At 36.2% G+C, this 23,453-nt stretch overlaps 1 protein-coding gene across 1 annotated transcript in view; it reads right to left on the bottom strand.

Annotated features, from left to right (window-relative positions):
* Positions 1-15,433: 15,433 nt before the first annotated feature.
* GPR174 (G protein-coupled receptor 174) overlaps positions 15,434-23,453 on the bottom strand; it is a 30,627-nt gene continuing 22,607 nt past the window's right edge. The window contains exon 3 of the mRNA XM_055376941.2: positions 15,434-20,302. Within this exon, the coding sequence (XP_055232916.1) occupies positions 18,744-19,745 (1,002 nt within the window). The 5' untranslated portion in view covers positions 19,746-20,302 and the 3' untranslated portion in view covers positions 15,434-18,743. The remainder of the gene's footprint in view (positions 20,303-23,453) is intronic.

Below are 23,453 nucleotides of genomic sequence, written 5' to 3'. Positions count from 1 at the left end.
TATGACATTAGATCTGGCAATGATTTCTTGCCATGACATGGAAATTACAGACCACAAAAACAAAGATGGTCAAAAGAGGCTACATCAAAGCCAAAAACTCCTCTGCGTTGAAGGACACATTTAACAAAGTGAGAAGGCAAACTATACAATGATAAAATATTTTAAAATCATATGTCTGATAAGGGGTTAGTATACAGACTATATCAAGAATTTCTACAATTCAACATCACCACAAAACTTGATTTAAAAATAGGTATAAGACTTGGATAGGTGATTTACATATTGCCAAAAAGCATATGAAAAGATGCTCAACATCATTAATCACCAGATAAATGCAAATCAAAACCACAGCAAGATATCACCTCACATCCCTTAGAATTGCTACTATCAATGAAACGGAAATAGCAAGGGTTGGTGAAGATGCAAACAAATTGGAACCCTTTTGCACTGTTGGTGAGATTGTAAAGTAGTGGAACTGCTGTGAAAAGGAACATGGAAATTTCTCAAAAAAATTTTTGTAAAAAATTACCCTAATATTCAATAATCCCCTTTTTCAGTATATATCCATTTCGAGTACATATTGAGTATATATGAAATAGGTTATTTTCACAGCCATATTTATAGCAGCTTTATTTACAAAACTCAAGAGGTAGAAGCTACCTGAATGTCCCTTGATGGATGAATGGATGAACAAAATTTGGCATAACCATACAATTCAGCCTTTTAATGGAAGGAAATCCTGTTACATGCTATGATATAGATGAATCTTGAGGAATTATGCTAAGAAAATAAACAAACTACAAAAAAAAAAACAAATAAGGTATAAATCCACTTACATGAGGTATCCAAAGTAATCAAATTCATGGAAACGGAAAGTTGATGGTGGTTATCTGGGACTGGGGGAAGGGAGAAATAGAGAGCTGCTGTTCAATGGATATAGAGTTTTAGTTCTACAAAACGAAAATATTCTGGAGATTTGTTGCTCAGCAATGTGAATATACTTAAAACTCCTGAATTTTACACTTAAAAATGGTTAAAATTATAAATTTTATGTTTTTACCCATAATAGTATTTGTATAAATATAAATTATTGTTGTTACATACCACATTAACAGAATAAAGGAAAAAAAATCACATGATAATCATAATTGATGCAAAAAAAATACATTTGGGAAAAGTAACCACCCTGATATTATGAAAACACTCAACAAATTAGGATTGGAGGGAGACTGTTTGAACATAGTAATAGCCCTACGTAAAAATACCACAACTAACAACATGCTCAGTGTTGAAAAATTGAAAGTTTTTGTTCTAAAATTGGGAATAAGGATGCATTCTTTCAGTGGTTCTATTCAACATAGTACTGGAGAGTCTAACCAGAGCAATTAGGCAAATAAATAAAAAATAAATGGCATGAAACGTGTAATGAAAGAAGTAAAATATCTGTATTCAGAGATAGCATAATTTTATACATAGAAACCGTAAGTATTCCACAAAAAAACTCCAAAACTGTTTAAACTAATTAATTGAACCATAGTGGCAAAATCAACATGCAAAAATCAGTTTTGCTTCTCTACATTGCCAAAAAAAATCCAAAAAGTCAATTAAGAACAATTCTTTTTATAGTAGCATTGAAAAGAAACATTACTTAGTAATAAACTTAATCCAGGAGGCAAAAGGCTTGTACACTGAAAAAAACAAAACATTGGTGCAAGAAGTGGAAAAGACACAAATAAATGTGTAGACATTTGGCATTCATGGATTGAAAGACTTATATTGTTAAGTCATTAATACTAGCAAAGCAATCTACAGATTGAATTTGATCCCCATTAAAATGATGTATATTGTAGAATAGGAAAATCAAATAGAAAAATCAAAATGGATCAAAGACCTTAATGTAAGAGCTAAAACTATAAAACTATTAGAAGAAAACATGAGGTAAAGATTCACAACATTGAACTTGGCACTGATTTCTTGGATAAGACACCAAAAGTACAGGCAACAAAATAAAAATATGCATACATTTTATTTTATAAAAGCTAAAAAATTTTGTGCCTCTAAAGACACTATCAAAAAGTGAAAAGGCAACCCACAGAATGAGAGAAAAATGTTTGTATTACATATGTCTGTTAAAGCTTTAATTGCCACAATATATTAAGAACTTCTACACCTCTATAGGAACAAAAAAAAACAATTAAAAATGAGGAAAGTCCTTGAATAGACACTTCTCCAAATCCCCTATACACACATGAAAAGATGGCAGTAATCATTAGGGAAATGCAAGTCAAAACCACAGTGAGATGTCCCTTCACACCCATTAGGATGGGGAGTATGAAAAAAATTGGAAAATAACAACAGTTGGAAAAGTTGTGGAGAATTTGGCATGCTAGTGCATTGCTGGTGAAAATGTAAATGGTACAGTCATTAAAAAAAACTGTACTGTGCTTCCTCAGAAAATTAAAAATGGAATTATTGTATAATCCTTCAAGTCCATTTCTGAGTATGTACCCAAAATAATTAAAACAGTGACTCAAACAAATATTTATTTCTCAATGTTCATAGCAGCATTATTCACAGTAGCCAAAAGATGGAAATACCCCAAATGTCCACTGAGAGATGAAGAAATAAACAAATTATGGTATATACATGCAATGGAATATTATTCAGCCTTAAAAAGGAATGAAATTCTGATACATGCTACCATACAGATGAACTTTGGAAATATTGTGCTAAGCCAAACACAAGAGGATAAATATTGTGTGATTCCACTTATATGAGGTACCTAAATGGAGAAATTCATTGACACAGAAAATAGAATTATGATTACCAGTGGCTGAAGTAAGGAGGGTATGGAGAATTATTGTTTAATGGATACAAAGTTTCAGTCTGGGATGATAAAAAGTTCTGAACCTGTATAGTGGTAAGGTTGCACAACAATATTAATGTACATCATGACATTGAATTGTACACTTTAGTATAGTTAAAACAATAAGATGAAAGTTATACATATTTTATAAAAATAATAGGTATAAGCATTTTGAAACATTCATTTGTCAAATATTTACCAAAATGCTGTTTTATGCCAGTCACTATGCTAGGTAGGTACTTCATGGAGAATTAATAGTCAGTTGTTATGAGTATACAACTTGGGTTTCAAACCGGAGTCTACCACTAGCTAACTCTGTACTTTGGTAAATACTTTTTCCTCTGTGAGACTTAGGTTTTTAATTGTAAAATAAAGAAGTTTGATAAAACCAAACTTAAAATTTGCATAAGAATAATTCAGAGTACTTGCTAACATACCAATTCCTTGGCCCTACTCAAGGGATCATGATTTGGGGAAGGGCAATCTTTGAAATAAATTTTAAACAAGTAGCCCCAGAGCATTATGATCCTGGTAGGTTACAGGCCACACTTTGACAAATACTCTACCAGACAACCTTAGGATTCTTTTACCTCTAAAATCATATGAATCAATTTCACCCACTGTCATTCCACAGTTTCAGAAATTTCCCATCAACCACCTATTTTCTTTAGAGTACCATCCCTGTTTTGCTACCTGTTACCATTGTTAACAAATTCATATCATTAGCATGGACTACTTCATCAAATTAAATAAACCTGAGAGATCTGGCACTGAGATAATGAGAAAGCACAACAGGGCATATAGCAGGGCCAGGGTTAAAAAATGGCAATGGACATCTGGGAAAGCAGAAAAGGAAAGCACAGGTTACAATGAAAAATTATTTATTAGACCTTTCTCCCATCAACCCTATCCTGGATAAGTGAGATATAAAGACTTATTGAAAACCCAGTCCTTTTGATGTCTCTCTCCCCCCCCCCCCAAAAAAAGAAACTTTAAAAAAATATGCATGTGACAACTAAAGACAGAGTTTGAGTTAAGAGCAATGTTAAGTTTTAGGGAGCCAAAAGTTGGAGTATCTTGGAAGACAATACTTCCAATTAATTTCCCAGGACAACGAGACCCATTGGAAGGTTTTCGTGAGATATTTAGACAGGGAAAATATTTTTGATGATTTAGCTAGGCCAAAAAAGTCTATCTTATATTTAGATGAGTATTTATTAGTGTTTTATCTGAAAACAGAGTCAATAGTCTTAATAGTTTTGATAGGTCTTAAGTTATTCTCTCTATATATGCAGATTCTCTCTCTTCTTGCTCAGACAGTCACCTGACTGCAAATAATTCCTTCTCCTATCACCGGCTGGGATCAGGTGTGTGTGTGTGGTGAGGGGAGTGCAGAATAAAAGAAAAATACAGGAAGGAAGGAGGAAAGGAAAGAAGGAAGGAAGGCAGGAAAGAAGGAACGAAGTCAGGAAAGAAGTAAAAGGAAGGAAGGAATAAATGAAGGAAGGAAGGAAGGAAGGAGGGAAGGAGGGAAGGAAGGAAGGAAGGGAAGAAGGAAAAGAGAATTTCCACTGGTAAAGGAGCTGAGAGTGTAATACTTTAAATTAGTGTGAAATTTTCTACTTCTCAAGGGAAAGAGGACTACTGTTTATATGTCAGGAATCTCACCGAATTGATGCCATCTACCCCACATTGGTCCTAAAGAGAAAGTGACTTACAAGAAGGGGAGGATTGAAGGGCAAGTCCTAGTATTCACAAAGGCACAGTAAGCTTAACCTAGAGAGTTGTAGTAACAATTTTCATTTAGTGGATGAAGGTTTTAAAGGCAGTGTTAATAAATGCCTGAGATAGGATTAATTGCCCTTTTGTCTATACAGTATGTTATTTTCAATTTGTGGCCAAGTCTCCTTGGAGACAAATTTCTTTGGGGCACTCAGCCCAGGCTTGAGGGCTCATGATAAATTTCAAGAGCTAGTAGTCAATCATGAGTCCCATCACTACTCCCTTTTAGGTCTGAATTTGAATCATTTATTTAAGATCTGTGGAACAGTGGTTCCCAAATGCCAATCCACACACAAAAAGTTTCATATGAATGGGAAAAATATAAACAATGTAGTGAGTATTTCTGCAAGGCTAAATATATTCTATTTAAACAACTTTTTTTATTCTGAGTTTAGGCTCTTTCTTCAGGGAAGGTTTAGAGACTAAAATGTTCTTTTTAAAATAAAATAATGGTGACAGTCAATGTACTTGGTCGGTAATTTGCTTTAGCATACTTGGCAAAACACAACCTTCTGTCAACCCCTCCTACTTTTTCTTTATGAAACGTTTTTTGTACTGTGAAATCGAAGTCTGGGGTTACTTTTGCAAGAATGATCTCTAATTTGCCTGAATATATTCTAAGGATTCGAGAATCCTTACTTCAGAAGGAAATCAGAGGCAAACACAGTAGTTCTTTGCATTTCCTTTCCATAAACTGTAAGGGGGCAGGTATGCATTACATCTTAAGGTGGCAATGATGACACAAAACACTAAACTCTGAAATGCCTGCCTTGTGAGCTTTAACAGCACTGTTTAACTTTCTACTGGTATTTTGTCATCTGGAGTAACTCCTTGGTTTCCGCAAGCAGTGAAGACATAGAGAACAGGAATATCTTTACTCCCACACGTCACAGCATATAGAAAACCTTCAGTAACATTTCTGATTATACAGGTGATCAGATAATTTCATAAGACCACAAACCTTGAATACTAGAATGGTCCTTAGAAATTATAATTCTGTAATTTGAGCTAACATATAAATAAACTGAGGCCCTGAAGACAGTCTGTGGGATTTTCTAAGCATAAATAGTAAAGCCGTTAATTGTGATAATAGCAATTCAGAAAGATTAGTATATTGGGCCCAAGTCAAAAGTATCATATCAAATATATACAAATTATACATGATAGTTTAAAATTTTTTTAAATTTCAGTTTGAATTCCTGTGAATAAGAGTATTTTGTTTTTCTTTTAAAGTAGTATCACCTCATTTGCTCAGATAAGCCAGTTTTTTACTACGATGATCCAGATAACCGGTGCAAATCTCTGTTACACTGGACTCCAGCTTGAACGAAGAGATAGAAAGGGGTAAAACTCCTACGACAACTTACCCTCAGGGTAATAGACTCAAGACCCACTTTAATAACATCTTTCTTAACTTCATTTTAACCCTTATGTAACCTCTTTAATAAACAGATGAAAACTGTCTCACATCCCTCTTTAATGTTATTTATAGTTTAAAAATAGATTAGGCTGGGTGCAATGGAGCATGCCTGTAATCCCAGCACTTTGGAAGGTCGAGGTGGGTGGATCACCTGAGGTCAGGAGTTCGAGACCAGCCTGACCAAAATGGTGAAACCCCGTTTCCACCAAAAATACAAAAATTAGCTGGGCATGGTGGTGGGTGCCTCCAATCCCAGCTACTCAGGTGGCTGAGACAGGAGAATTGCTTGAACCTGGGAGGCCGAGGTTGCAGTAAGCCGAGATCACGCCACTGCACTCCAGCCTGGGCAACAGAGTGAGACTCTGTCTCAAAAAAAAAAAAGAAAAAAGAATAAATATCATGACTAGAAATGAATAAATGTAATAGCAATTTTAGAATAAAATTTGTTTTTACCTTAAAATATAAATGCATATATAAATATAAATATAGTCTTCTCTTGGTATCCACGGACAATTAGTTCCAGGACCTCCCCCCAGTGCCAAAAACCAAGAATATTTAAGTGCCTTGTATAAAATGGCATAGTATTTCCTATAACCACACACATTTTTCCATATATTTTAAATCATCTCTATATACTTGCAGTACCTATTATAAGGTAAGTACTATGTAAATAGTTATACTGTATTATTATTTGCCTTAATTTTTATGGTTATATTGTTATTTTTTATTGCTTTTTTCCTCAAATATGTTCAATGCATGGTTGGTTGAAATCAAGGATGCAGAAACCACAGATACAGAAGGTCGACTGTATGGTTAAGTTTGACCCTGTGTAATCTAGATGGTAAGCTCCCAGTACCTAACTAGTACTTGCCATTAACTGATGCTCAAAAATATTTGTTTACGGATGAATGAAAAATACATGAAACTGTGACAGAAAGGCAAGATTAACATGTGCTGAGAAGTAAATGCAATGTAAAGAAACAGAGACAGCCTTATTAAGCAAGCTCTGTAGTTATTATCTTCACATCCTGTTGCCTAACACAAAGCATGTTACCTGGTACATATTTAATATTTAACTATTTGAGTAATTAACTAGTAGGAAGAGTGGACATCAACAACTTTTTCTATCATAGTTAATGTTGAAGATAGAACATAATGTAGTTTATCATAAAGATGAAGTCTATTGCTTTGTTTTATATTTAAGTGTCACTTAACAATAGTGATACATTCTGAGAAATGCATCCTTTGGAAATTTCATCTTTGTGAGAACATCATAGAGTGTACTTACACAAACCTAGAGGGTATAGCCTACTACACATCTAAGTTATATGGTATCGCCTATTGATCCTAGGCTATAAATCTGTACAGCACGTGACTGACAATACTGAATATTGTGGGCAATTGTAACACAATAGTAAGTATTTGTGTATCTAAACACATTTAAACTTAGAAAGATAAAGTAAGAATATTATAATCTTGTGGTACCACTATTGCATATGTGGTAAATCATTAATCAAAACTTTGTTATATCGCACATGACTGCATTTTCACAGCCAGAAAGAGAAAAAAGTACAGCTCTGCAAATATATACATTAGTTACATTATATTACTAGGCATTCCTTTTCTAAATATTTGTATTTCTCTAGCAGTTTTAATGTTCCTCACTCTCTCACTAGTCTCCCAAACGCACATTTCTGCCCCCATCTTTTTCACATACCCATTTTAGAGGAATCAGCTTAGTCATTCCCAGAGGTCTCTCTAACTGAAAATCTGAAATACAGCCAGTGACACAGGTTGTGATGAGGTTAACCAGCAGACAAGGAAACTGAAAAGGGCTTAATTAAGCCTCAGTCTCATCCTATTCTGACTATATTGCTTTTCCAAACCACTCTTTAAGTGTGAACTACCTGATCATACTGCTAAGTAAAATTCAAATTATCTTTTCAGAGCTATTACATACAAGCTACTGATTTGGGGTTAACTATCTCATTAGATGATTTGTTAGCACATGATCACCATGTTCAACTCAGAAGCTGACCTGGGCAGTGGCAGAGTTAGTGGTGAGAATTTCCCTGTCCATACCAGGTCAGGTTCAGGCCTCAAACCCTGTAATACGGTTGGTAATAGGAGAAAAACTGAAATATTTTGTACTCACTCAGAAATAAGGGGTTAGAATTATAGTTGGTAAAGAAAAACTAGACTTATTTAATTTCTACCTTAAGTCCAGCATTGCCTGGATTTTTTTATAATGATTTTTACATGCTTTTGGCTAGGTCCCATTGGAACAATAACCAGGCTGGATGGATTGGTAAGGAAGTAATAAATTTCTCTCCTGGGCAATACCTTTGAGAAAGCCAATTCTCTCTTTCTGTTTGGGTTTCTGTATAATTTTGGCAGGTAAATCATGACGATTTTCCTAAGCTGATTCCCCAGAATGCAATTTTGGCTCAGGCATGGGCTTTAATGAAAGCATGCTTAGACAGTTTTAAAATACAAACACATGCGACACTTAAAACCAAGACAAATGACTCATTTTCATTGAGGGGATAATACGTTTTTAAGGTACACAAAAGTCAAGTATGATTCTCTTTTGAAAGACGAGCATTTTCATCCAGAGCTGTGCCTATTGCAAAGAAAATCAAATTTTGTTTCTTAGACAGCACTGAATCAACTGGTAGAATTTAATTAGACTACTAGTTACTGGTTAAACTACCAGTTTCATCATATTTGTTTCATCCACAGACTTCAGTATTCTACTGGCAATGGCAATGATCAAATAAATTAACTCTCTTAATTTTTGCTCCCTGTGTTAGAAAGACTATTTACCTAAGAAAGAATACAGAAGTTTATTTATAACAACCTCTCTGCTGGCTTTAACAGACAGATAAATGGGAATGGTCTTGCTAGTCTTAAGTCCTATTTAACTGAGAGTCAAATATATAGTAATATTGAGATTCACCTGCTGCGACACCAGTTATCTGACACCAACTGTGTGCCCTGTAATTCAGTTGAATTCTGACACTAACTACCCAGAAGTAATGCAGAGCCCACAGGGGCAAGTCCTTCACAAGACCACTACCACCTCAGATGCCAGCTGCAAGTTTCAGATGTGCCTAAGCCAATTACACTTCTCCTTGGTGGCCTACAAATTTGGGGCTTTCTGTAACCTCCTTGGGTTAAATAATTCACTAAAATTACTCACAGAACTCTTGAAAGTGCTACTCTGTGATTACCATTTTATTATAAATGATGAAAGTGAACAGCTATATAGGGCAAGGTCTGGAAGGATCCTTAGTGCAGGAGCTTCTGTCTCAGTGGAGACATGGTGTGCCAACCTCCTGGTATATTAATATGTTCACCAACCAGGAAGCTCCTCTGAGCCTTGATGTCCAAGATTTCATCTGGGTTTTGTTATGTAGGCATGATTGATTAAATGACTGGACATGTGATTGAACTCAATCTCCAGCCTATCTCCTCTCCCAGGAGGCTGGACAAACTCGCTAATCACATGGTTGTACTTTCTGGTGACTAGCCCCTATCCGGAAGCTATCTAGCTGCCCTCTTTCCCTTCAGTTATTTCTTTAGCATAACAAATACACTGTTACCACTCAGGAAATTCAAATGATTTTTTTAATTCTATGCAGAGAACTCTGAGCAAAGACCAGACATATTCTATATTATACCACACAAACACAAGGAGGTACATATGACACAAAAAAGTTGAACATATTTCCTCTTAGATATGATTTGGATGGTACCTGAAAATTTTGTAAGACCTTGGGTTAACACCATGAATCTGAACTGTTATTGTATGCTATGAACCATAAACTATCAATTGATATAGCATTCCATACGAAGAGTGCTGGATAACAGATTTCTACTTATTTAGATTTATTATATATGTATGCATTCAACATACATTTTTTGCGTGTTTACTATGTTGCAGGTAGTGAGCTAGGCATTGCAGACACAAAATGAACAAATCAAATATTCAAGCGGGGCAGACATACAAAAAACAAATTTTAAAAATAATTACAAATTAGGAGTCATGAGGGAAAAATTCAAGGTAACATATTAGAAATAAACTTGTGTCTCTGGGGTGGGGAACTCTTTAGCTAGGGTGTCAACTTTGAGAACTGAAGGACTTTTAAAACTGAAGGAAGATACAAGACAGCTATTGGAAGAACATTCTAGGCAGAGGGAACAGTTACTGCAAAACACTTTTGGAGTGATTTTAATTCCTTTGAGTAATTAAGTTTGGGGGCAATGCTATGCTATATATCTGAGTTGATTCATACATGGGAGGTTAGAAAGGGAGTGTTGCTTCTTCTCTGGGAACAGAGCAAAGAAAGCATTGGTGAGACACTGATAGTCATTCCACATATCCTCCTCTTTGATTTCCCAGCTTGCTGATATTAAACCTTGTTCATACACTGCCAGGGCACCATTATTATCACATTTTCTAGAGGCTACTGCTTTTTTTGCTGTAGGTATAGGTGATATTGGAGGGTTTGGATAACCCCAACGGGGAAGAAAAGATGTGATTTTATTAGGGAAAGTGGTGGTTTTAAAAAATGGAATGAACATACAAAGGTCTACTGGGTTTTGCAGTTTAGATGGCATCTTTAGGGCAGATGACATTGCTGGTGCCTTTGATATCCCTAGAATGATAGGGACACACTGTGTCCCCATATTTATTTTTCATTTCGTCCATAATAAAGTAATATCTACTAGCATATGGCCACCTGAGTAATGACTATAATTTCTAACCTCCCTTGCAGCTTGGCAGGGCTACATAGCTGATTTTTAGCCAGTGGCTTGCAAGCAGAAAGAATATTCACAATTTCTAGTCATCCACTTAAAGGGAAGAGGCATGCCTCCTTTTCCCCATTTCTCAGTCATACTAGCTACAATATAAATGTGATAAGATATGATTAAAAGAAAACTTTACACAAATTAAATTTATCAGAGTTTGAGCAAAGAGCAATTTGTGAATTGGGCAGCACTCAGAAACAGAAGAGGTTTAGTGAGCTTTGCTTTAGTAGGGTGAGTAGCAGGTTTTTATAGTTTGAATGTGGAAGCAAAGTAAAGAAATCACTTGATTGTCTACAGATAGGAATTTGCTTTATTTGGGTTGAAAGTCCCTAGTTAAAGGGTTTTGGCAGTTTCTGATTGGTTAAGTTTAAGCTTCATTTTGCTGTTACATTGGGCTTCACTTTGCTTATGTAGAAGCCCAAGACACTAGAGCCATTTCTGCATAAGGACCTCCCATTTATTTATTTATTTTAATTTCAAAAATATTTGTAGGTGGCCAGGCGTAGTGGCTCATGCCTGTAATCCCAGCACTTTGGGAGGTTGAGGCGGGTGGATCACGGGTCAAGAGGTCGAGACCATCCTGGCCAACATGGTGAAATCCCATCTCTACTAGAAATGCAAAAATTAGCTGGGCGTGGTGGCCCGCACCTGTAGTTCCAGCTACTCAGGAGGCTGAGGCAGGAGAATCGCTTGAACCCAGGAGACACAGGTTGCAGTGAGCTGAGATCGTGCCACTGCACTCCAGCCTGGTGACAGAGCAAGACTCCATCTCAAAATATATGTATATGTTTGTAAGTACACATTAGGTGTGTATTTTTATGTGGTACATGAGATATTTTGATACAGGCATGGTATGTGAAATAAGCACATCATGGAGAATGGGGTTTCCATCCCCCTGAGCATTTATCCTTTGAGTTACAAACAATCCAATTACACTATTTAAGTAATTTTAAAATGTACAATTAAGTTATTGTTGACTATAGTCATGCTGTTGTGCAATCAAATAGTAGGTCTTATTCATTCTATTTTTTTTTGTACCCATTACCCATCCCCACCTCCCCAACACCACCCCCATCACACTTCCCTGCCTCTGGTAATCATTCTTCTACTCTCAGTGTCTATGTGCTCAATTGTTTTGATTTTTAGATCCCACAAATAAGTGAGAATATATGATGTTTGTCTTTCTGTGCCTGGCTTATTTCACTTACTGTAATGATCTCTAGTTCCATCTATGTTGTTGCAAATGACAGAATCACATTCTTTCGATGCTGAATATTACTCCATTGTGTTTATGTACCACATTTTCATTATCCATCCATCTGTTGATGGACACTTAGGTTGTTTCCAAATCTTAGCTATTTGTAAACAGTGATGCAACAAACATAGGAGTGCACATATCTATTTGATAAATTGATGTCCTTTCTTTCGGGTATATACCCAGCAGTGGGATTGCTGGATTTTATGGTAGCTCAATTTTTGCTTTTTTGAGGAACCTCCAAACTCTTCTCCATAGTGGTTGTGCTAACACCGCTATGTACATTCCCACAAACAGGGTATGAGGTTCCCTTTTCTCCACATCCTTGCTAGCATTTGTTATTGCTAGTCTTTAAGAAAAAAACTCATTTTAACTGGGGTGAGATAATATCTCATCATAGTTTTGATGTACATTTCTCTGACGATCAATAATGTTGAGGACCTTTTCATATGACTGTTTGTCACTTATATGTCTTCTTTTGAGAAATGTCTATTCAAAATTTTTGCCCATTTTTGAATCAGATTATTAGATTTTTTCCTATAAAGTTGTTTGAGCTCCTTATATATTATGGTTATTAATCCCTTGTCAAATGGGTAGTTTGCAAATATTTTCTCTCATTCTTCATGTTGTCTCTTCACTTTGATGATTATATTCTTTGCTGTGCAGAAGTATTTTAACTTGATGTGATCCCCCAATTAATTTTTTAAACGATACCTTGCACCATTCAGATTAAAGGAATACCCAAGAAATATTGCTGTTACAATACAGAAATCTAGGTCTAAAACATCTCGCAAACAAAAGCTACCATGCTAGCTAATACTTTTCCATAAAAGAGAAATACATTTGTATGTAGTTTAAGCTACATTTCTGTTAACCACAGTTGAACCCATAGCCTAACTAATCTATTCTTGTCAGAAGAAATTGAAAGGCAGAAAATGTGTAATGCTTGAGGGAAACTTTACAGAAGTCTACCCACCTATGTATGAGCAGTGTTCACAGAGTACAAATAACTATGGCATAAGCTTCAGAAATATTGCAGAGTGTACATTTACATAGATGCATTCTAATACTACTTTATGAGTATTGTTTAGTGGACCATTTTGACTACAATATGGAAATGTAATCTGTTAACATTGGTATTTTTATATTCAGTGGAGCTGAGTGTACTGGACTCCTTCTCATGGGAGCCATAATTTGGACCAAGGAGACCCTGAACTGAATTCAACATTAGTCTTCATTACATTTCTGCAGTAGAAGAAACACTTACCTAAAAAAAAAACAGACTCAGGTTAGTAAATGTTATTTTCTGAATTTAAACTTGTTCAGATTAATCAAAGAGAAATTCTTCTACTTTTTGGGATTTAGCGTTTGATGTCTTTACTGAATACATCTAAAATCAGTTTTTATTCCTCGGCACCTTTTGATCATACATTAAACAGTTCATTTAAATGGTACTGTGATTTACTACAGTATTCATAGATTAAATTATGTAAGGGAAATGCACTTTAATATAATCTGGAGTAGGAGATTGGATGCAGACATAGAAGAAAAAAGACTGGGCCATGTGTTGATATTGTCTGAATTTCAATAATGGGTGTTCATTTTATTTATTGCTCTTCTTTTGAATATGTTTGATGTTTTTCATAGTAAAAAGTTTACCGAATTACTTTTTTCATAGTATTATCTCCTTGTATATATTTTAGTAAAAAAGTTAAACTCGTTTAATGACAGAGGGCAGTAATGTGATTTCAGAATATTTTTAAGCTGTTATTATGGGTTTTACTTTATGCAAAGACAATGTGGGTAATTTATAGTATGACTACTTCCTCTATGCTTCTACGCCAATGCCATAACTTGAACCATCATTTCTTCAAACTCTTTTTGTTTATTTTTGTCCTCTTATTAGAGTAGCGTTTTAAAAGATAATGAATGCTACAAGTCTTCTTACAAGTTGTAGATACTCAACATTGTTTAGAAAAGTCCGAAAAATCTCACTATTATGGGCCAGAATCAAACTTCAAGAGCTCCTGCAATAAAAGTAAATGCTGGAGTCAGAAGGGCAGGCCTAATGACAGCCTTCCCTGTGGAGCAGTTGTTCTATTATTCTTTGAAGAGATACAAGAAGGCAAATGGAAGGCTTTGAATAGGGCTATGCCTGTAGCTGAATCCGAAGATATGCATTGCAGTAAGAAGTAGGATGAAGATAATTATTCCCCAAACAATAGAAAAAATAGAGTATTGGCATATTTCTATTACTTGAGTTATTTGGCAAAATCAAGTAGTGGTTAAGGCTGAATAAGTTCTGAAGAAGAGGAAATGGTCTGTGAAGTTCAGTAAAATTACAATTTGCTCTCCCCCTCCCCATACCACATCCTTTAATAACCGAGAAATAAGCAAGTGAAAATAGCCACATTTGCTTGAGAGTTTATCTCTCACTCCCTCCTCCCTTACCTCCACCACTCCATCAAAATATGGTGGTAAAGACAGTGAAGTTGTTTCTGGATGGACTTTAGGAGGGCACAGAAGAGGTCTCTATAAAACGTGAGGGCATTTGAAGCATAGGGCATGTCTGGTATCTATATCCCATTATTTTATTTAGGTTTACCAAAGCATCAAAAATTCTTCCTTGGGAAACCCTTCACCACTTCCTAGGAAAATATTTTTGCCACAGCCAAAATGTATAATTCCTAAAAATTTGGTTATTATAGAAGATATTTGGGGTCCTGAAAGTGCTAGGGACATAGGTAAGATGATGAGGGAGTTACTGAAATAGAAGAAAGAGAGCCAGGCTGAGGGAAGGGTCAGAGACAATTTTCCTGACTTCACCCTTTTTTTTTTATTTAAGTGGATCTGTTTTGAGAAGAGCAGAGGGGGACAGTAGAAGATGAGTTTTTATTTTCCCCTGACAATCCAGAGAAAAAATCAGACTGCCACATCTTAACAACCCTTAAGACTAAGAAGAAAAGATTCTCTCTGTTCCATCATTACAAATATAGAGCTTTAAGTAGTTCTAATAAACTTGGTCCACAGTGAAGATGGGGAATAATTTTTAGCAGAATATGAATAGTAAAACGTCTATCTATGGACAGAGTGAGTGGCAAGAGTGGGGTACATTTGGGGGTGTGGTTTGTCTTTCCTTTCGAGAATAGACTGCACCTCTCAAAGAGAGAAAAAGTGAGAATAGAGTCTTAGGGGACTTTTATCCATGCATGTGAGAACACTAACAAAGATCATCAAGTCTATCGGTGTGTTGAAAGAAGTGACTAAGTACACATTGACTTCTGGAGGCAGAAAATTTCTATGTAATTACAAAGACAATCTTTATTATTAAAATGAATATTATAAGTTATAGCCATAAATAAATTCCAAGTGCAACATTTTCACAGTATCTTGGGAGTAAAATCAAAAGGTGACATAAAATGTAAGTTGCGCAAGAGTTCCACAGATGCACCCTCTTAGACCAAGGCAGCTTGGTCTGTTGCTCCTGGGGCAGATGGCTTCTCTTTGTGGAATTACCAGCTAATAGAATTGGCTGCTTAACTGAGTGACAATGAAAACATATAAACCATTTGAATATAATAATAATAACAATATTTTTACATAGAAATTACTACATATTCAAAGTTTTTCTTATTGGAGTACTTACACATTTTTGAATCAAAATTCAACAACTTTATATAGGAAAGGTGGAATTATTTATCTTGAAGTATACATTACTATGGTTGAGGGTGTTTACTCTTTGCACCACAATTTCATAGAACCCAGAGAGTGATAAATGAGAAGTCTGGATAAGCCATGGAATGGAGAAGCTCAGAGAACAGGCTGCTGTCTGGATCGTAGCTGCACCAGTACTCCTAAATTAGTAAGCTACTAGTTTAGACTTTCCCCTGAAAATCAGGCCCAACATAGGAAAGGAGAGAGGCAAAATGAAAAGAAGATGAGCAGACATCTGAGAAACTGATAGCCATGTTCATGGATACATTTCTTAATTTCTTAAAAGTCAGCATTCCCATTATGGTAACCAAAGTAGGTGTTTGCTTACTGTATGCAATATGAAAGGCAGTGCTGTGGGACCCACTTTATTCAAAATATCTTTCCCTCCAGTCTGTCTGCTTCAGTATGTATTAGCCCTCCATTGAAAGTCACCACTTTGGTTTAATGCCTAGTCCTAAAGCCTGGAATTCAGATATTCCTGGGTAAATTAATATGAACCTAACATTAGCTATTAGCACCATGGTGTGAATGAATTGATCAGGTTGCTGCCTGGGAGAGCAAGGGAATCAAGCAGAAGACAAAACATTGATGGGATAAGGGGCGAATAAAGTAAATCAGAGCACTGAATACAAACGTAGATGGCCAGGCCTGGGGAAAAAGGGTGTCCTCAGCTAAGCAGCATAACACTGAATACTGGTCCTTTTTTGGAATGATGTAAATGGGCTGCCTAACAAATGGGCCCTACCCTCAACCATTCATCTAAGAAGGTCAAACATCTCCTGAAAATATTTCCCTTTCTCTTTAAAAAAATATATAGTCAAAGTGAAATCAATATGTTAATTAAATCAAATCAATCATCTTCCAAAGTGACCTTAGGAAGTGTAATTCATGCTAATCTAGAAAATACTAAGCACAAATACTATAGACAAGACTCTCACATTAAAAGTACCCACAGTTATTTCACAATTCCACAAAATTATTACTTGCAATCCTACTGCAACACGAAATTATAGTCAAACAAAAGACACTTTAAAGCAAAGAGACAAGACACAGTTATAGATGCCCTATTTAAAATACAGTTTAACACTTATTGAAAACTTATTTAACACATCAAAACATATACCTTACAATGAATAGTTAGGAGACACATAGATACACTTGCTAGCAGCACAAAGTCAGTCTTCTAATAGGGTATTATCTTAATAACAACATATGTGTAAAATCAACACTTGTCCAAAGAAAACTTTAGAAAACTTTCCATCAGTCTAGATATTAGAATTCATTTTGATGTCACCAGTTTTCCCCTAATGTATTAGTATCATAACTGTATGCCTAAAACAACCCCTTTCCTCTAAATATGATAAAGCCTTTGATTGGGTTCTACATTCCTTCTGTGAGAAGTAGAAGGTATCTTCATTATACAGCACACAGATTTTAAGTAGAACTTTCTTAAAGTTAGAGCTTTTTGCTAAAACATGTTTCAAAATATTCTAATACTTACAACCTAAGGTTTAATTACGACTAATATCCTGGGTCTGTTTCCCACACAATAGTACCAAACAGGTAGTAGGCAAGTCATTGGCCATTGGTTGCCAAAGGCTGACCAAATTAATCTTCTATGCATTTTTCAAGAGGTGAAATAATTGCCTTCCCCAGCTGCTAAGAGCTAGGCTTTGGAGGCTTTAGAATGGTATGTCTGGGGCAAAGCTAGACCAAAAAAAATCAATGTGGATTCTAGGGTCCATGTGTCTGACTGTAATATGTATGCAATGATGGGGCAGAGAGACTTACTCTGGCTTGTGTAAGTAACTTGGCAGTCTAAGCTAAGTGTCCTTGTATTAGAATAAGAAATACAATGTGATGAGAATTTTAAAAAGATTACCCAACTTTGCTTCATCTTTTCACTCTGGCCTAGGTTTAATGATTCATTAGTGCACTACTTCTTCCATAGGCTCAGAAAGTGCAGGAACCTGTCAACATTACCTCAATGTATCTCTAGAAACATGATAAAAACTTCCTCTACTAGGCGGGTCCATACATCTCCAGAAGTGTTCTTTAGAAAAAGTGTAAGAGAGCAGAATTGTGATTGTCACCTTTCTGCTTTCTCCTAGGCCTAGAGCCCAATTGAGTCACCTTGTATGGACTTTGACAGTCAAACTACCTGTCCTAGGTAGATGCAACACGGCATCTTTTCCAGTCACAGAGGGTTATCGTATGTAAATATGTATATTGTTCTTAGTTTAAATATGCCAGAGGCCTGAGTTCAGATTTTCACTCTGTGAACAGGTGTGACAAATGATGTTTCATGTTGACACAAAAATGAAGAAAATAGCTATTTTAGTCTTCAAACTCTGAAGAGTAATCACACTTGAGAGATAAAAATGATCTTATGTTTACATTTTCTTTACACAGGGTAATATATCATCTATCCCACTAAAATATAACCAAACATATGAAAATGGCATGTAAACTGTGATTACTAATATAAAAAGACACTTACATTTCCTCTGAACATAAAGACTCAGTATCTGTTGCAACAAAACTAAATGTTTATGGTGACTCCAAGTTAATAATCTTTTTGTGCCTGAGGTTCACAGGTAAAAGTACTGACTACAGTTGAGTGCATATGTTTATAGGATGTCACAGAAATTTGATATTTTAAGATTTACAGACTTGATGAAAAATTACTACATGGACATGTCAACATCAGTAATGGTGGATCGTAATGCTCCAAATAGGTCCTGCTTTGAAGAAGTGAATTCCCCATAGCAGTAAGATAGAGCAGAATTGAAAAGCTGTGTTGTTTTGCAAGTTCTTCCCTGTGGCTTGGGTATTGCAGATATGTTCTGATGTACTTGCATTTCAGGTCACATTCAGTTTGGTTTTTTGTTTTAGCATAATTCAGGTGTCATGGTGGAAGCTGTATGGTTACTCACAAAGGATTTTGCATGGAGTTGGATGCTGTCATGCAAATCTTGTCTTGAAAGCCGTCTTCGGAACTCATTAGTGGAAAAGTAGTATATGACTGGGTCAAGACATGAATTCAGACTAGCAAGACACAATGCCACAGAATGAAATATTAGAATCACCCTTCTGGCTAGGCAGCTTTTAATTTCATTGGACTTCACCAGGAAATCTAAAGGAAAACTGAAATGATAAGGTGCAAAGCAAATTAGGAATACCCCTGCACAGGTTAGAATCATCTTCAAGGCTTTCTGTTTCTCTCCAAGATCTTGGGCCATGGGATATTTATCTTGCAGTGATAAAACCGTCTTCCAGGTACAATATAGGACAATCAGAAGTGGAGTTACAAACCCAATCAACTCGCCAATGGTCATCATAACAACGGACTGGGCCAGGTTGACATTCCTGGTAGGAAGATCCACAAAGCATTTGGTCCTATTGCCAGGGGTATCATCACTGGTTCTGAGGAGTGGAAAGAGTACACAGGCAAGGCAGATGATCAGCCAGCCAGCAATGCTGATGTACAGGTCATATTTCTGTTTGCAGTCATGGAAGCGAAAGGGGTACATGAGAAACCAAAATCGTCGCACACTGATGCAGACCAAGAAGTAGATGCTTGCATACATGTTGACATACTTCAGGTAGAAACAGAACATGCAGAGACCAGGCCCAAACGGCCAGTCATGATTCAAGTAGTAGAAGATCCTCAGTGGCAAGGAAAGAACTTGTAGTAAGTCAGCAATGGCTAAGTTTATCATAAATATCACAGCTCGTTTTGTTTCTTTCATATAACCATAGAATACCCACAGGGCTAATATATTCCCTATGAGACCTGGCACAAGAATGACAGTGTATGTCACTGCATAAATAAAGTATCGAAAATCTGTATTGTCTCCATCTGGCCCGGTACACGTGTAATTAGCAGGCATGATTCTCTCTAGAGAAACTATCTTTGCCTAATGGTGGTTCAAAACTAAATTCACAATCAACTGCTGTTCCTTCCAGAAGATTGATTGCCAGTGGGTTGGAGATACGAAGTATAAAATAACCTTCCTCTTTTTACCACATCTGTCTGAGTCTCTACGTATGATTTGGGGATTTTTCAAAGAACGATCTGCATTTTTGATTTAGATTTGTCTAGAGTAACTACATGGAAGTCTAGTGTACAAGCACAGATGACAAGCTGTTACAATTTCCCCTCTTGTTTATTTTAAGGCCCTCTGGGACATCATGAGAGCTTATTCTCTCCCATTTGGAAAAGGAATGTACCATATAGCAGTTCCTCAAATTCCTATATGACGATAGCCTTCTCTTTACAGGTGTCTGGCAGGCCGTTTTTCTTTTTTTTGGCTCACATAGAAGAAAGGATTGCTTTAGTGCACAATGAGTCCGCCACTCTTCAGGGATGATTAACTTGGAAAGATCAGCTTTCTGGGACTTTTTCAGCTATATGTCAAAAGCTAAAAAGTAGGAAACAAAGGCAGAGCTGCAAGCAAAAGAAAATAAGTCAATTATTTCCTGGCCCAGCTTTGAAAAAAAAAAAAGCCTGTGTTCAGAAAAATATTCTAGTTTGAATGAAAAAATTCTTAAGTAAGGGAAGGGTATATGCTGCAGTTTCTACAAGGCACTTTATATCACAGAAAAACATAGCTTGAAAGAACATGAGAAGTAATCTAGCCCCTTGTTACTCAAAATTCATGAACAAATGACACTTGGGAGCTTGTTACAAATTCAAAATCTCAGGCGTGACCCTGGACCTGATGCATCAAGATCTGCGTTTTAACAGTGAACTCAGATGATTCTTCTGCGTATTAACATTTGAGAAGCTATGATTTGGACTACTGCTTTACTAACCTTACTGATTGTCTGAATCATCTGGGGAAGGTTAAAAATTAAAATACGAGCTTCTGGGTGTTTCCTCCAGAGATTCTGATTGAGTACTCATGGGGTACAGTATGCAGTTTGTATCTTTTCAAAGCTCTCCATTTGGTTTTGAAATAGCCAGCCCAGCATTTGTCCTTGAACCATCATTTGATCCAAATCATTCCTATACGTCTAAAAATAAGTGGACAACCAGCTTCTCTTTAAATAATTCCATTTACAGGAGTCATTTAGTCACCTCTTAATTACCTGAGACAACAGATGTAGCACCAGAGCAGAGAATCAAAATCCATAGAAAGTTGACTCAGCTGGGTCTATGACCTTTATTCTGAGGTAAGTAAATTTTAGCTTAGGGGCCTGGATAGTTGCCTCAAGGCTGCTGAAATCTAGGCGGACTTAACTAACTTTAAAGATATGTGTGGGAAGAACAAAAATGAAATGGGAATTATGAAACATCCTGCTTTGAATGATCAAATCCATGTGGTTTGAAGTGTGCGTCATTGAGCCCCTGAACAAATTGTTATTATTATTTTACTTCAATTTCATGGTAAGTGAAACAGCACGTTTTATTCAAAGATATGATGCTCAGTTTACTTAAAAGGCTTGATGAGTGATTCATAATATGCCTTTGGATTGAAGAGATTAAATACCCGAGATTTCTCAGGTAAGGAAGACATAGAAAGACAGTGTTATAAAAAACAGTGAAGCACAACTGTAAATAATACCACTTTTCTTTGAGATTGTCCTTTCACAAGAAAAAATCCATATTTTAACAGGGACTGAAACAGACTCCAATTTTAAATGAGACACTTATTGGAAGGAAATGCCAAGCTCCTTGGGCAGATTTTTTTTTTCTTCAGTATACTGTACTTCCTCAATTGTACTTACTTTCTTGGTACGAGGAAAAAAGTAGAGAGAAAGGGAATTGATTGCCTGAATTCAGCATGCTAATTTTTCAGCCATATGTAAGTGAGAAACTATTTCATATGGAGTTCTTATGGGAAGTTATTGTTTTTTATTTATGAATATGTATATGTTCATCCAAATCTGAAGTTTTACTTAGTTGTACTTATGTTTCAAAAGTATTTTCCAGCAATATTAGGTCTCTGGTTGCTTGGCCAGGTGAAGTCTCATTCAAATGAATATTAGAAATGGCTTTTTGTATCATTTTGCTGAGACCTACTATATGCAAGCTTCATTATCTATTAAGATGGTGGTTGATAGCACCTTAAAACTTTCTCCCTTCAAAATGTGCACCTGGGTTTTAACTAAATAAAATGAATGATTAAAAATACTAGATTATCAAATTACTTAATTCCTTTTTTTGTTGTTGTTCTTAAGAGACAGTCTTAAGAGACAAGACAGCTCTGTCTTATCTCCTGGGTTGGAGTGCAGTTACACGATCCTAACTCACTGCAGCCTGGAACTCTTGGGCTCAAGCGATCCTCTCACCTCAGCCTCCCAAGTAGCTGGGACAACAGGTGCATACTACTGTGACAGCTAATCAAAAAACAATTTTGTAGAGATTGGGGTCTTGCTTTGTTGCCCAAATTTCTCTCCACCTCCTGGCTTTAAAAGATGCTCCTGTCTCAGCATCCCAAAGTGTTGGGATTGTGCCCAGCTTAAATTGCCTAATTTCTAATGGTGGTCTTTGAGACACTAATTGCAAGTAAAGATGCCATCTGGGGTGTGAAGCCCTGTCCAGAAACCATCCCATCACAGGTAATAAGCAACCACTTTCTCAAAATTCAACTTTATATTACAGTTCTGGTTAGGTGCACACTTTATTAAGCCCAGAAAAAGCAGACCTAGTGTGCTGCAAGTGACTGCAAATGTTGTTAGACTGAACAGCTGTGTGCACGTATATCAAAGGCAATTGTACCATTATGACACATGAGTAATCCCAACTTCTGGACAGAAGAGAAAAGAACAATTTCTTCCTAATTCTGATCATCACACAGGCAAATCTCAGGGCTTCATTTTTACTTTTGAAAATCTTCAAAGTAATAAAATGCTTTGAAAAGTATTTGCCTGGTTAGTTCCCCTAGGAAATTCACCGGTTTTGCCCTACTGAGTATTCTATCACTTTTTTTAAATAAATAAATTTTAAAGAGAGGCGCTCCTGGATGTCACTTTGAACCAGGCTCCCAATTTATCTTAGCTTCAACATCTTCTATGAGTTCCCTCAAAGGTCAATTTCATGAAGAGAGGAAACACATATGTGTAGACAGACAATGCAGTTATTGTGAACATTGCCTTTTTGCCAGGAAGTTATTTTACTTAGCTAAGTCTAAATTTCTCTACTGAGATCTGAAAGCCATTTCCTCTTAATCAGACTGCATTCTGTGTCTCTGCTCTGAGAAGTGCTCTTTTAATTACTTGGAGACAGCAGGAAGGTTGTCACTCAGTCTCACATTACCAGTCATATTGCCTTTTCTCAGATTTCTTAATTTGTGATCATTCCATATTCTGGAGAATAGGGCAAACCAATTGGTATTGAGGACCTCACGGGCTATTCAACCTGTACTGAAATTAACAAGACCTTAGCTACTATTCGCTTCCCTGCCCCTACCATCCATTGGAAAAAAAAAAAAAAAGTTAGGCTGCGTATTCTTACACTGCTTTTGCCTCTCAGGGTCTATTTTTATTATTCTCCTTTTACTTAGGCAGGGTTTCTCAAAATTTGGCACCTGGGCTAATTGGAGTGCTTATTAAAAATGTGTATTCCCAGACGGACAACTGAAACTTATTTGTCA

Source organism: Gorilla gorilla, chromosome X (assembly GCF_029281585.2).
Source record: "Gorilla gorilla gorilla isolate KB3781 chromosome X, NHGRI_mGorGor1-v2.1_pri, whole genome shotgun sequence".
NCBI lineage: Eukaryota > Metazoa > Chordata > Mammalia > Primates > Hominidae > Gorilla > Gorilla gorilla.
The sequence above is the reverse complement of the archived record's forward strand: the minus strand, read 5'-3'. Positions and strand labels throughout refer to the sequence as shown.